This window comes from Balaenoptera ricei, chromosome 5 (genome assembly GCF_028023285.1).
Source record: "Balaenoptera ricei isolate mBalRic1 chromosome 5, mBalRic1.hap2, whole genome shotgun sequence".
Taxonomy (NCBI): Eukaryota; Metazoa; Chordata; class Mammalia; order Artiodactyla; family Balaenopteridae; genus Balaenoptera; species Balaenoptera ricei.
Genome location: NC_082643.1, coordinates 70,724,473 through 70,739,128, shown reverse-complemented (window position 1 = coordinate 70,739,128; position 14,656 = coordinate 70,724,473). Strand labels below are relative to the sequence as shown.

At 34.0% G+C, this 14,656-nt stretch overlaps 1 protein-coding gene across 7 annotated transcripts in view; it reads right to left on the bottom strand.

The window, feature by feature from the left end:
• Positions 1 to 14,656, bottom strand: part of FRYL (FRY like transcription coactivator) — a 240,196-nt gene that overhangs the window by 96,563 nt on the left and 128,977 nt on the right. For 4 of the 7 annotated variants that reach the window (XM_059923043.1, XM_059923047.1, XM_059923046.1 and 1 more), the window contains exons 11-14: positions 14,314 to 14,406; positions 5,731 to 5,829; positions 4,597 to 4,698; positions 1,615 to 1,659 (exon numbers count right to left, since the gene is read on the bottom strand). In XM_059923043.1, coding sequence (XP_059779026.1) covers positions 1,615 to 1,659; positions 4,597 to 4,698; positions 5,731 to 5,829; positions 14,314 to 14,406 — 339 coding nt within the window. The remainder of the gene's footprint in view (positions 1 to 1,614; positions 1,660 to 4,596; positions 4,699 to 5,730; positions 5,830 to 14,313; positions 14,407 to 14,656) is intronic. The other 3 variants (XM_059923048.1, XM_059923049.1, XM_059923050.1) reach the window with 1 other exon arrangement.

Here is a 14,656-nt window from a genome sequence, read left to right as displayed (position 1 = left end):
GAAACTCTTTATACATCTGTTAATTAGTTGTAGGATGCATTTAGTGCTATAAATTAGCATTTATTTAATCTGGTTTGAGAGATTTCTTATTGTTAAACAATTATTTTATATATAACAATGGACAAAAGGGAGTTTTTAAATACTAAGTAATTTACCATTCTATTTTATGTTTTCTCAGACTATAGAATAATAGACATCCACTACGTATGATTAAAAGCAATGCAACAAGATTACCACTGGACATGTTTTTAAAAAAGACAACCACTAGAAAATATAATTTTGTACATCTATGTATATGAAAATCTGATATAGTTCAGAATGGAGTATCAACTATTCAGCTGGTCAGAGTCTCAAAGTCAGTCTCTCCCTCTACTGCCAAATCCGCAATTCCAAATTTCAAATACACTCCCCAAGTAGTTTTCTATTAATTTGTTACTAATGTAACTAAAGTAACATATAAAGTTACACACAATATATGTTACTAGTATAACAACCAAGCTTTTTGTAGTACTTTCTTTTCTATCACTTAAATGCAAGGTCTCAAATATCAAAATATGAGTTCAATTAGTTTTATGTACACTCCAAATAATACTTTCACATAGTTAAATTATCTTTTCAAAATATGAATACTACAAATTAACATATAATAAATTATATAATAGAAATATTTAAGTCCAATTCCACATAAAAATTCTTCTCATATAAATTGTTAATAAAGTATTTGGATTATCTTATCTTATGTGCTGAGGTATCTGGCATGAAATAAAATTTGAATTTCAAACTTTCCAAGATGGACTACTATCTTTTACAAAGCAGACTTATTTTATAATGAACAATTCCAGAAAAGATAAAAAGTGATAAAAATTATATAATTGTTTACTCGGTAACTGCAATGCTGCTATATATCTCTGAATAATGAAAACATCCTAAATTGATCTGATCCTTACACAAAGATACATAATTCCCTAGTTACAATTTTGGTCTAATTTGAATAATCAGATTACATTAATAAAATCCAGTAATATTAACGTATAATACAGTTTTTTAAAATTCTTTTTTCTTTCTTTCTTTCTTTTTTTTTAACGGCAGGTTCTGATTACTTATCTATTTTAAATAATACAGTTTTGGTGTCAGGCAAATATGCTCTCTGGCAGCAATCATTTTAATGTTTCTTCATTTTTTTCCTACTGTGAACAACAACAAAAAAAGATTTGTTTAAAACTCAAACCAGTAGGATTGAAGTTTTAAAGTGTTGCATCAAAATCATATTCAAAATCTGAGCTACTGTCTCCTGAATTTCATTGGAAAATGTTATAAAAAGCATCATTTATAACAGCTAATTTTAATTAAACAGAAGATTTTAAAACTGAAGATTATGGTTAAAAATCAACATTCGGTATCACTTCTCTCTCTTAAATTCATCTTCTTGGGACCACATTAATATTAAACTTTCGGTAGAATGTTCCTGCTGTGTGCTGCTCTTCTTTTACAATACGAGAAGCAGACTTAAATAAATACGTTGGACATGCAACGCAGCCAAGGGTAAAGGGGGAAAAAAGCCACACTTAAAGGAGATAAAGCAATATTTTACTTTGTAACATCAACACGACTCACCTGGAGTGTTTCTATTTGTTTTCTGATACTGTTGTTAGATGGCATCTAAATAAAGCAATGTGAGACAGCAAACATAAACATGAGATGCAGCACATGCATGTTAGATGAAAATAAGCACAAAACAAGACAGCTCTTCACCAAGGTCTCTATTTAGAAGAAATTTGAAATGTCCAAGACAGTGGCTAGAATCACTGAAGAAAAAAAAATTCTATAATTTGGGCGTCATAGGATACATCTACAACACTCAAACTGAGAGAAAATAGATACATTTTTAACTATCTAATTTTTCCTCTACAAGTACTGCATTTGATTTCAGATAAGTTTCAGTTTTTAAAAGAAAATAAGCATACACTGTAGAAAAAAATATCTAAATTATTTTTACATGTCATCTACTCTTACTCCTCTCTCTCTCTCTCTCAATTATTCTTTAGAAACTTTAAAATCATTTTTCACATAATGACCTTATTTGACATAAAGATTGGGGAATGGGAAACTACCAAATTATGTTTGGGACAAAAACAGCAGATTTAACACTTTCGGTGAAAATAAACTGATGTTCTCTCATGCTATTTATGGACCTACAGACTAATGCCCATTTTTCATGGTCACCAACTTCAGAAACTAGTATGATAATTTTTAAAAAATTGGGCGGTATATTAAAGTGCCTTGAAAATGCATCATATTTATTCTTATGACTCTAGGGAATAATGCCTTTTTACTATCCCAGAATTATAGCCAAAAATATTTTTAAAAATACTCAGTAAAGCAACATTCCTTATAGTACATTAGAAGGTAACACGGTAGACCAGAAAGAGCAAATTTTGTTGAACTGGATGGATTAGATGCAAATCCTATCTCTATCACTTTTTTGGCTCCCTAAACTTGGGTTACTTACTTATCTTCTTTCAGCCTCAGTTATAGTAAGAATTAAATGAGATATTGTACTTAGAGAATCTAGCCTATAATAAATACTAATAAAAATCTATTTTAAGGAGTAGTAGGTCTAAATAAATGGAAAAGTGTTACAGATTTTTTTGAACTCAAGAGATTACTTGAATCTCAAAACAAAATCAATTTAGGTAAGACCTTTATCTTGGACCAACTTTGCCTGTATACAAAACAAATAAATGATACCTGTCACAACAGATAATTAGCATAGTTTTTCTCTGAATGCTCGACTCCTTACCTCAACTATGTAGCGTAGCCACAGTATCTAAAACTTAACAAGCAGGAACCAAGTCATAAAATTTCTGCTGAATAGAGCCTTAATGTAAGTTAAAGGTTAATGGTCAAGACAACTATATTCCAAATATTCATGCTAAGTGGCTCTTACCTCCTTTAGCCTGGCAGATTGACACAGCCATTAATGAAAATGGACAATATGCCAGAAATATTTAACAGGAGGTAAGGGTTCAAAGAAAACAGAGCATTTTAAATGAAAGCCTTAAGCCCAAAAAAAAAAAAAAAAGTTAAAGTACTGCGAAAGAACTGCAAATATGTTAGGTGGAAACATGTATATATATAAAAACATTCCAACAAGCAACAGAAAAGTATGAATTGTCATGAAACAAAGCAAACTTCCAGGAACACTTAAATGCGTGTCTTAAAATCTGTTATTAAAAGTTTGAAGAATCATACTACCCAGAAAATGATTAATTCCCTTTCAGTACCTAAATCTGTATGAATTATCAAAATAAGGACAGAAACAATATAATGTACTTAAATAAAACTTATTTTCTGGTTGCATGACATAAAGAATTTAACCAGCTTGATTGGTCCTGGGAATTTTCATAAACAGAGCAAAGAGAATATATCAATTCTCACCCAAATATGAATAACATCAGTGTATGTATATCTAGGAGGGAAATAGCCAAAAATATTTTTCAAAGACATATTTTAGTACACCTTACTAAGAAATCAAAGTATTTTTCAAAATGATATATAAAATCATTTAAAAAAAAAGATATATAGGATAATGTTGTCCAGTGAAGCAATCCTGAAGTGAGAAAAAAAAAGCCAGTCCTATTTCTCACAATATCACGATGAGCTGCAGAGTCAGAGACAACTCATTTAACCTCTCTGTGCCTTGGTTTCATTGTCTTCCAAGTTTAAGTTTTTCAGTCTTAACCCTAACTTAGAGGAATAACAGAAAACGAAATGCCATGTCTACGTGTTTCTATAACATGTAAGCAAATATTCAAATATATTCATTTATGTATCAAAATGGTATTCAAATCAAGCATTCACATGACATGCAGATGAGGAATATTCCCACGTTCTGTGTCAGATATTAACTGTGGTCCTATCCACAGAAGAAAAGAAGATCCTGTTAGATTCTGCCAGCAGAGCATCCTGGGCAGATAATGATCCTTCTATCTCACAGTTTTGTTTTCAATCCTAAGAGACCGGACATAGATGTGCCAAATAGTGTTAATAACAATTAATTATCCCTTGATTCAAGTCAGAATCATTTCAGGAGCTTTCACATCTATGTGGATCCAGTACCATACTTTTAGATTTGGCTGGGCATACTTAACACTAAATGTGCTTTTACTGATGTTTTATTATCGAGGCTTTTTTCATATTATTCAGACTTGAGCCAACATTACTGAATTTTCTCAAGAGAAAACGCAAAATAAGCATCTGGAGAGTTTTATAAGATTAAACTAATACTCTGAAATTCCAAAGGAATTTATTTATTAACAAGTATTGCTAGATCCAAGATAATATAAACAATCATTACAAATGTATAATTTTGCATTCATTAAGACCAACTAAATTTTTAATTAACAGTTTATTCATGTCTATAACATGATTCCCTATAGAAGGAATGAAGTATGTATAAGAAAAGGAATACGTTAAAGTATCACTATTCAAATGAACTATAGTACTAAAAGTTTTATTATATACTCTTCAATGTCTATGCATAAGTGAATATACTACAGTCAGTATTTACAGGTCAGAAATGAGATTAAGTCTTACCTTTAAATGTGACAAACAGTTCTGTAGGAAAATATGCCAGTTATTTAAAAAAAACTGTTTTTGACTGACACATAAAAGGCAGGTAATTAATGGATATAGAGCCTATAGGAGACAGAAGAAAGAGAATAACATTTTTATGAAAAAGCACTGGACTTGTAAATTATATTTCATTCATTCTCATAAACAAAAAAAGTTCTATTAGCAGTTTTCCCATTTGTAATCAAAAAAATACGATCTCAGGGAGTAATCTAACAAAGAATGATAAAGGGTAGATTTTCTATAAGAACAATTTCCTGATCTATCACATCTCCCCAAGTGAGAAATGTGCTATTATTTCTCCCTAGACCCATTCCTCCTCTAACCAGTACAGTGGTCCTGGGATCAGAGGACAGACCGGCATTAATGTTGCAGTTTTCTATTCATCAGGTGTGTGACTTCAGGGAGGATACGTTAAAGTGCTCGAAGCCTCACTTTCCTAACATGTAAAGTGGAGAATGCTAATCACACACATGCTATAGGGTTGTGAGGCTTAAAGTAAGACAAAGAATGTAAAGCACTTGGCTCAATGCCTGGCACAACCAGTGTTTATTATTATACCTCTATCTTAAGCGGTCAAGTATTTGTCCAATTCTCCAAACTTTCTCCAAGCTGCATACAAATTTACAGAAAAACCCCTCAAAGTTACTGAAGTGGATGGTGAAATGGGAAAAAAAATGCTTTAAATCTCTGAATAGAAAAGATGTAATTAGACAGACAATAGCTCCTAAATAATCAAATGCTTCAGAATACAATTTATTATAATGTAAAATAAAGGAATTTATGGTTTAATATGAGACTACACTTAACTTTTCCTTTATTCTAATACATAATTTATAGCATCTGTCAAGACAGGTAAATACCTAGAATGAAGTCTGAATAACCTATCAAATACAGAGCTAGTAAAATTAAGAATAGAAAGTTTTGAAAAGAGCAGGAGAAAATAGGTAAAATTTGCCCTTGTGTTACACTTTGGATATTTTACAATTTCAGTTTTTACAATTCTCTTAAAACTCTACTAAAAAAAAAACTAAATTCATAAATCAATTACTAAAACTCCTAATTAAACATATGAAGGTTTGAAATGTTTCTCAATACCAATGAATGCTTCTTTCTGGAACTCAGTTCAAAAGTAGTCTGATAAAGCATCTCCACAAAATTTTTCAAGCAGGGAACATTCACTTCATTTTTAACAGCCTAGGTAAAAAGATAATACAAAAACAAAGAAAATGGTTACAAGTGTTAGATCAAACTATACAAGGATTACAATAACTTTCTGTAAGGTTTGAAATTAGTCAATAATTCACTGAGTATCTGATGAAGTCCCATAATATACCAAATTACCAAATGTTGAGTAAGTAAGATAAACCAGGTTCCTGCCCTGGGTGAACACGCAGATGAATGTGTGGTATAACAGGAGCTCTAAGAGGAAATTCTCTGTGCTCTTGGAGCACTCAGAAGAGGCCCCAATGGAAAAACTCCACAAGGAAGTAACATCTAAGCTGAATTCGGCATTTCTTTACCTAAAATACTGCAATAGCCTCCCATTTAACCTTTCTGGTCTTATCTCCCACTACTCTGGCCCCCTGCACTAGGATCCAGCCACACTAGCTTCTTTGTTGCTCCTAGAACACATCAAAACATGCTCTTGCTTCAGGATGTCTGCACTGGTTCCTTCTGCCTAAGAAGCTCTTCCCCCAAATATAGCATGTCTTACTCCCTTATTCCTTTAGTTTTTGCTCAATCGTCACCATCTCTTTCAAGGTGGTGGTCTTTCCTAATTACTCTATTTAAAATTTCAACTCCCCTGCCCACTTCAAGAATTTTTAGGCCCCTACCCTGCTCTACATTTCTGCACAGTACTTACCACCACATCTGGCATATACTCTTGATACATAATTTTACATACTTGTTTGAGTTTTCTGCACTAGATGTAAGCTCTGTAAGAGCAGGGAGTCTTTCCTACCTTGATCATTGTTGTATTCCCTGTGGACGGAAGAGGCCCTGACACACAGAAAGCCCTCAATACATATAATGAATAAATAAGTAGAATCTAACCAGGAAAGGAGGCTGGAGGTTATTTGAGAGGCAAGAATGTTCCAGACAGAAGGAGTTCTATGTGCAGAGGCTGGTGTTATGGATTGAATTGTCCCAAAATTCATATACTGAAGTCCTAACCCCACATACCTCATAATGTGACCTTATATGAAAACAGGTCATTGCAGATATAATTAGTTAAGTTAGAATGAGGTCACATTGAAGTTGGGGCGGGGGCTACTCCAACATGACTGGCGTCCTTAAAAAAGGGGGGGGGGGATGAATAGGGAGACTGGGATTGACATATACACACTATTGATACTAGGTATAAAATAGATAACTAATGAGAACCTACTGTACAGCTCAGGGAACTCTACTCAGTGCTCTGTGGTGACCTAAATGGGAAGGAAATCCAAAAAAGAGGGGATATATGTATACGTATAGCTGTATTGCTGTATAGTAGAAACTAACACAACATTGTAAAGCAACTACACTCCAATAAAAATTAATTTTAAAAAGGTGGGGGGGGGGAGAATTTGGACAAAGACATGCACACAAGGATAACACCATGTGAAGATGATGGCAGAGATCAGGGTGATACATCTATAAGACAAGGAAGATCAAAGATTTTCAGTAAACTACCGGAAGTTAGGCAAGAGGCACGGAACAGATCTTCCTCACGGCACTCAGAAAAAAATCAACCTGGCAACACCTTGGTCTTAGACATCTAGCCTCCATAAATGTGAGAAAATAAATTTTTGTTGTTTAAGCCACCTAGTTTGTGGTACTTTGCAAGGGCAACCCTAGTAAACAAATAAAATACAAAAGCAAACATGGCATAAAAGAAGAATTAGGCAACACAGTAATAATGGACCACAGTCGAGGGTCTTTCTTCCCACAATCTGCTCCTTTTGATGAGTTACCTTAAAAACTACAACATAATCTCAGATATCTGGCAAAAACAGATTTTTCAGACAAGGGGGAAGCACAAATGACAATTTGGGATGGATACACAGTGTTTCAAACCATTTCTAGGAAAAGAAATTGAAGTACATGCACTAATGATGTACTTCATTAAGCTAAGCTGACATGGTTTTATAAATGATCATCTGTCTTCTTCTTGGCAAAATGAACCTATTTTCACAGTTAAAACTGAGGTGAGAGTGGGGGTGGGGTATTTGACTCAAACTACTTACGAACTTATAGTTCATGACTTCTGTTCGTACTCATTTAAAAAATCTTCAAGTATTTAACTCTAAGTAAATATTCAAAACTGGTCAAAAAAAATCATGCCAATCTCTACAACTGCTATGTCATTAATATTTTAAATTCTTAATTTTTCTTACAATTCCCTGTCCATCTTTTCTGAACATGTTCTAAAGATAGGACCTGAATACCATAAACCATTCCATATGAACACATAGATCACAAGTCAATTAATTCAATATTTAAAAATAAAAGTCAAAACAGTTACATTTGATTCTCAGTATGAAAATAAATTTCTTCATTTTAAAATATTTTAAATAGAAAAAAACCTGAATAAAGTGAATCTTACTAACTTCCATTTCTAGCCAAGGTGGTGTAAAGGGGGCTAGACTTATTTTACCATTTGAAACAACCAAAAAGGAACAAAATATATGAAATGATACGCAAAATATCATACATCAGTCAACAAAAGAAAGTGACCCCTGAGGAATGGAAAAGAGATGAGCCCTTTGATGGCCCCAGCTTACTGCTGTGTAAGAATTTTCAGGGAAGAAATGAAAGTGTACCATTGTGTATGGTTTTTACACTACACAGGAACAGTATAACATCACTTGAGGTAGACAACGATAAGTTAAAGATGTATACCATAAACAATAAAATGACAAAACAATCAGATATAGCTAATAAGCCAACAAAGGAGATAAAAGAATCACAAAAATATTCAATTAATCCAAAAAAATAGTAGAAAAAGGAAACAAAGAACAGATGGGAAAATTAAAAATATAATCAGAAGATGACAGATTTAAAATAACTGTATCAATAATCATATCAAATGTATGTGGTACCCAATTAAAAGGCAGAGATTGTCAGACTGGATAAAAAAGCAAGAACCAACCATATCCTGCCTACGAAAAAAAAAAAAAAAAAAATATATATATATATATTTTTTTAAATATAAAAACACAAGTAGATTAAAAGGAAAAAATGGAAAAAGATATACTACCCTTATACAATCAAAAGGAAGCAGGAGTGGCTATATTACTATCAGACAAAGTAGATTTCAGAGCAAAGAATATTATCAGAGATAAGGAAGGTTTCACAATGATAATGGTGTTAATTAAAGAGGATATACAATCCTAAACATACATGTGTTTCATGATAGAGCTTAAACATACAGCAAGCAAAAATTGACAGAACTGCACAGAGAAACAGTTGATCAGATTTCAATACTCCTCTCTCAGTAGTTGATAGAACAAGTAGAGAGGAAATCAGCAGAGTTGAAGAACACTATTAACCAATTTGCCCTAATTGATATTCATACAACACTCTATCCAACTGCAGTATACATAGTCTTTTCAAGTGCACATGGAACATTCATCAAAATAAATGATATTCTGGCCCAAAAAACAAATTTCAATGCATCTAATGGGATTCAAGCATACCAAATATGTTCTGCAACCACAAATTAAAAATGAATAACCTGAAGATCTCTGGAAAATCCCCAAATGTTTAGACATTAAATAAAATGCTTCTAAATAACCCGTGGATTTCAAAAAGGACAGCAGAAAGTATTTTGAGCTTTATGAAAATGAAAACACAAGATATCAGAATTTGTGGGCTGCCACTGTAGAACTACTTAGAGGGAAATATATAGCATTAAGTGCTTATATTAGAAAAGAGAAAAGGTCTTGATGACCTCAGCTTCCACCTTAAGAAACTAGGGGGGAAAAAAAGAGCAAATATAGAGAAAGTAGAAGAAAAATAATAAAAATCCAAGTAGAAATGAGTTAAATAGAAAACTGAAAAATAGAGAACATCAATAAAGTCAAAAGCTGGTTCTTTGAGAAGATCAATACAATCAATAAACTTCTAGCCAGACAGATCAGGAAAAAAGGAGAAAAGTCACAAACTACCAGTATTTGGAATGGAAGAGGTCACTACAGATCCTATAGCTATTTAAAGAAATTAAGGGAATATTATGACCAACTTTACAACAATAAATTGGATAATTCACACAAAATGGGCAAACTCCTTAGAAAGACGTGAAAGCGTACTCAAGAAGAAATAGTCTGAGCAGCCCTATGCATTTTGAAGAAAATTATCTGGTAGTTAAAAAGCTTGCCACAAGAAAAATCCCAGGCCAGGTGGCTTTATTGGTGAATTCTACTCAACTCCAAAGGAAGACGTAGAGCCAATTCTGCACAAACTTCTTCAACATTAACTTGTTACTAAAAACAAAGACATTGCAAGAAAACCACAGACCAACAGCCCCCATGAAGATAGATAAGTGCAAAAATTCTCAAAAGAAAAAAACCTAGCAAATGAAATCTAACAATATATTAAAAAAATCTTATCATGATCAAGAGGAGTTTAACCCCAGGAATATATGGTTGATCCAACATTTGAAAAATCAATCAATGTAATTCACCATATTAATGAACAAAATAGAAAAACTATATGATTACTTCAGTAGACAGAGAAAAAAAAGCATTTAACAAAATCCAACATTCATTCCTGAAAAAAACTCTTAACAAACTAGGAATGGAAATAAATTTCCTCAATATGATAAAAGGCATCTATGAAAAATCTACAGGTAACATCATACTTATTGGTAAAAGACTGATGACTTTAGTCCTAAGATGTGAATGGCGTCTGTTCTCATCACTTCTATTTATCCTTGTACTGAGAGTCCTAGCCAGTGCAATAAGGCAAAAATAAAATATGCACACTGGGGCTTCCCTGGTGGCACAGTGGTTAAGAATCCGCCTGCCAATGCAGGGGACATGGGTTCGAGCCCTGGTCCAGGAAGATCCCACATGCCTCTGAGCAACTAAGCCCATGAGCCACAACTACTGAGCCTGAGCTCTAGAGCCTGTGAGCCACAACTACTGAGCCCACGCACCACAACTACTGAAGCCCGTGCGCCTAGAGCCCATGCTCTGCGACAAGAGAAGCCACTGCAATGAGAAGCCCACACACCGCAACGAAGAGTAGCCCCTGCTCACCGCAACTAGAGAAAGCCCGTGTGCAGCAACGAAGACCCACGCAGCCAAAAAAAAAAAAAAAAAAAAAAAAAAATGCACATTGAAAAGTATTTTGAGCACCTGGAAAATGAAATTTTAAAACAATGCCATTTACAGTAGCATAAAAATATGAAATGCCTAGGGCTAAATTTAACAAAATATATTCGAGACCTGTACACTGAAAACTACCAAACACTGTTGACAGAAAATAAAGACCTAAGTAAAAGGAGAGAAACTACGTTCATGAATTGCAAGAATCAATATTAAGATGTCTGTCCTCCCAATTTATTGACTAATTTAATCCAATCCCGGTCAAATCTCACTAGATTTTTTTTAATGGACTAGGTGATTCTAAAATTTATATGTAAATGCAGTAGACCTAGAAGAGCCAAATTTTTTTTGAAAAAACTTAAAGTTGAAAAATGTATACTACCTGCCTTCTAACTTACTACAGTAATTAACACAGTATACCATTGTTGTAAGAATATACACACAGATCATTGGAACAGAATAGAGTCAGAAAAAGACCCACACAAATAAGAGTCAATTGAATTTTTTGACAGAGGAACTAATGTACTTAGAAAGAGCTGTCAACAAACAGGTGAAACGGTACAGGAACAACTGGATGCTATTTGCAAAAACAAAAAGAATTAAACAAAACAAAACAAAATTTCAATCCATACCTCATACCATATACAAAATTAACTCAAAATAGATCACTGACCTAAAAGTAAATCCCGAAACTGAAATATAGAAAACCTTTGTTACCCTGGGTTAGGCAAAGACTTCATAGGTACGATACCAAAAGCACAACTTATAAAAGAATAAACTGATAAATCAGACTTCATCAAAATTTAAAACTTCTCCTCTTCCAAAGACATAATTAAGAAAATGAAAAGACAAATCATGGACTAGGAGAAATATTCACAAAGCATGTAGCTGACAAAAACTTCATATCCAGAATATACAAAAAATACAAAAATATATCTCTCAAAACTTAATCAGAAAATAACCCAATTTTAAAATGAGAAAAAAGATTTCAACAGACATTTTGCCAAAGAAAACATACAGAAAATAGGACAGGAAAAGATGCTCAAAATCATTAGTCTGGAGGGAAATGCAAATTAAAAGCTACACTGAGATATCACGACACACTTATTAGATTGGCTAAAACTAAAAAGACCAGCCAAAGCAGAGTTGGTGAGGATGTGGAGGAACAGAACTCCCACATAAGTGGTGGGAATGCAAACCAGTAAAACCACTTTGGAACACAGCTAGGCAATTTCTTTAAGAGTTAAACAGGGCTTCCCTGGTGGCGCAGTGGTTGAGAATCTGCCTGCCAATGCAAGGGACACGGGTTCGAGCCCTGGTCTGGGAAGATCCCACATGCCGCGGAGCGACTAAGCCCGTGAGCCACAATTGCTGAGCCTGCGCATCTGGAGCCTGTGCTCCGCAACGGGAGAGGCCACGATAGTGAGAGGCCTGCGCACCGCGATGAAGAGTGGCCCCCACTTGCCGCAACTAGAGAAAGCCCTCGCACAGAAACGAAGACCCAACACAGCCATAAATAAATAAATAAATAAATAAAATTTAAAAAAAATATATAAAAAAAAAAAAAAAAAAAAAGAGTTAAACATACACCTACCATTTGGTCCAGCAATTTCACTTCTAGATATCAACCCAAAGGAAATTAAAGCACATGTCCATACACAGACTTGTATGGGAATTTCACAGCAGGTCTATTTGTAACAGTCAAACACTTGAAACAGGGCTTCCCTGGCAGCACAGTGGTTTAAGAATCTGCCTGCCAATACAGGGGACACGGGTTCAATCCCTGGTCAGGGAACTAAGATCCTGCAGGCTGCGCTGCATGGTTAAAAAACTAAATGAAATAATAAAGAAGATACACTCTTGGGACTTCCCAGATGGCGTGGCGGTTAAGAATCTGCCTGCCAATGCAGGTGACACGGGTTCGAGCCCTGGTCCGGGAAGATCCCACATGCCATGGAGCAACTAAGCCCGTGCGCCACAACTACGGAGCCTGCGCTCTAGAGCCCACGAGCCACAACTAATGAAGCCCGCATGCCTAGAGGCCGTGCTCCGCAACAAGAGAAGCCACCGCAATGAGAAGCCCGCGCAACACAACAAAGAGTAGCCCCCGCTTGCCGCAACCAGAGAAAAGCCCGCACACAGCAACAAAGACCCAACGCAGCCAAAAATAAATAAATAAATTTATATATAAAAAAAACCTTGAAACAACCCAAATGTCCAAAAACAGATAAACACATAACGGAACTGTGGTATATCCATACAATGAAATAATGTATAAACTGCTGATATATTCTGTAACATAGTTGGAACTCAAAATAATTGTGCAGAGTGAAAGAAGCCAGAAAAAAGAGTCTGTACTATAAGATTCCATTAATATAAAATTCTAGAAAACCCAAAACTAAGTAGAGGAATAGAAAGATCAATGGTTACCTGAGAACAATGTGGAGTGAGTGGGGAGGGGATTAAAAAAGGAACATGAGGAAACTTCTGAAGTATGATAGGTACGAACATTATCTTGACTGTGGTGAAGGTTTTACAGGCATATACATATGTCTAATTGTACACTTTAAATATGTGTAATTTAAGTCAATTTTACCTCCATAAGTGTTTTTAAATGAAATTATATGTATATATATAAAGAATATCATTTATACAGCAGTATGTAGTATACTGAAAGTGAGTGGCATATCACATACCACAAAAAAAAAAACCCAGGAAACAAAAAAATCTAGCATGTCTAAGTATTCTAAAATCCCCGAATCCTATTTATACCATGCTATGTTACTAGTAACTACAGAATTGTTTTTGAATAACACAATGAATTTAGACCTAGAAAAGCTTCTATAAATCTGCTTCCCTACAAGTTATTGGAACCATATTTATAGCAGTCATATTTTCTAAATAATTTAGAATACATATTTTGACAGGTATGATGAATATCATGGCAACTATAGAAATTAACTTTTAAAACTGAGACAATCCTGTAAACTCTAGGATACATGTCACAGTACTTTTAAATTCTTCAGACGCGTTAAAATGGCTGCCATTTTGTAAGGAGCAAATGCCATTAAATGCAGTGTGTTACACTGAGCTACTTGAGATAACCATTACTTCTAGGTTGCAAATACTCTGCCTTCCTAACAGTCTCTAAATCTTAAGGGCCTGGGCTTGTTCTTTTGATTAAAAGACTGATCGATGCTCTTCTGCTATGTGTCGAATAACGATTTACCCCATACTCCCACTACACTGAAAGTTTCCGCTTTATTGTCTATGAGATTACCAGAAAGTAAGAATATCAAATGTGGTAACTTCTTCGCAAAAAAGGTACTTTTAAAATGCAATATAAAATTAAAAATATACTTACAGCAGCTACAGGGATAAGAATCTCCACAAATAAACCAGCAAGTGCATGTTTTATATCTTTATCTTTTACTTCTAAGAAATACTGAGCACATTCCTTGAGAGGGGAAAAAGGTATATTAGATTAAAAAAGGAGGAAGATTATAGAAATGTTAATATCACAATAATTTTGTAAATACTCTGCAATTTTACCAGAAAGCTAAGTTCAAATCATGCTCAAATTTAAAAAGAAAATTAATTCACACTTCGGACAATTTAACGCTTGGGGTAAGGAATTAGTAACAATGTCATTAATTATATTTATTTTGTTTCTTTTAAATAGTCATGAAAAGCAAAAACAACCACTG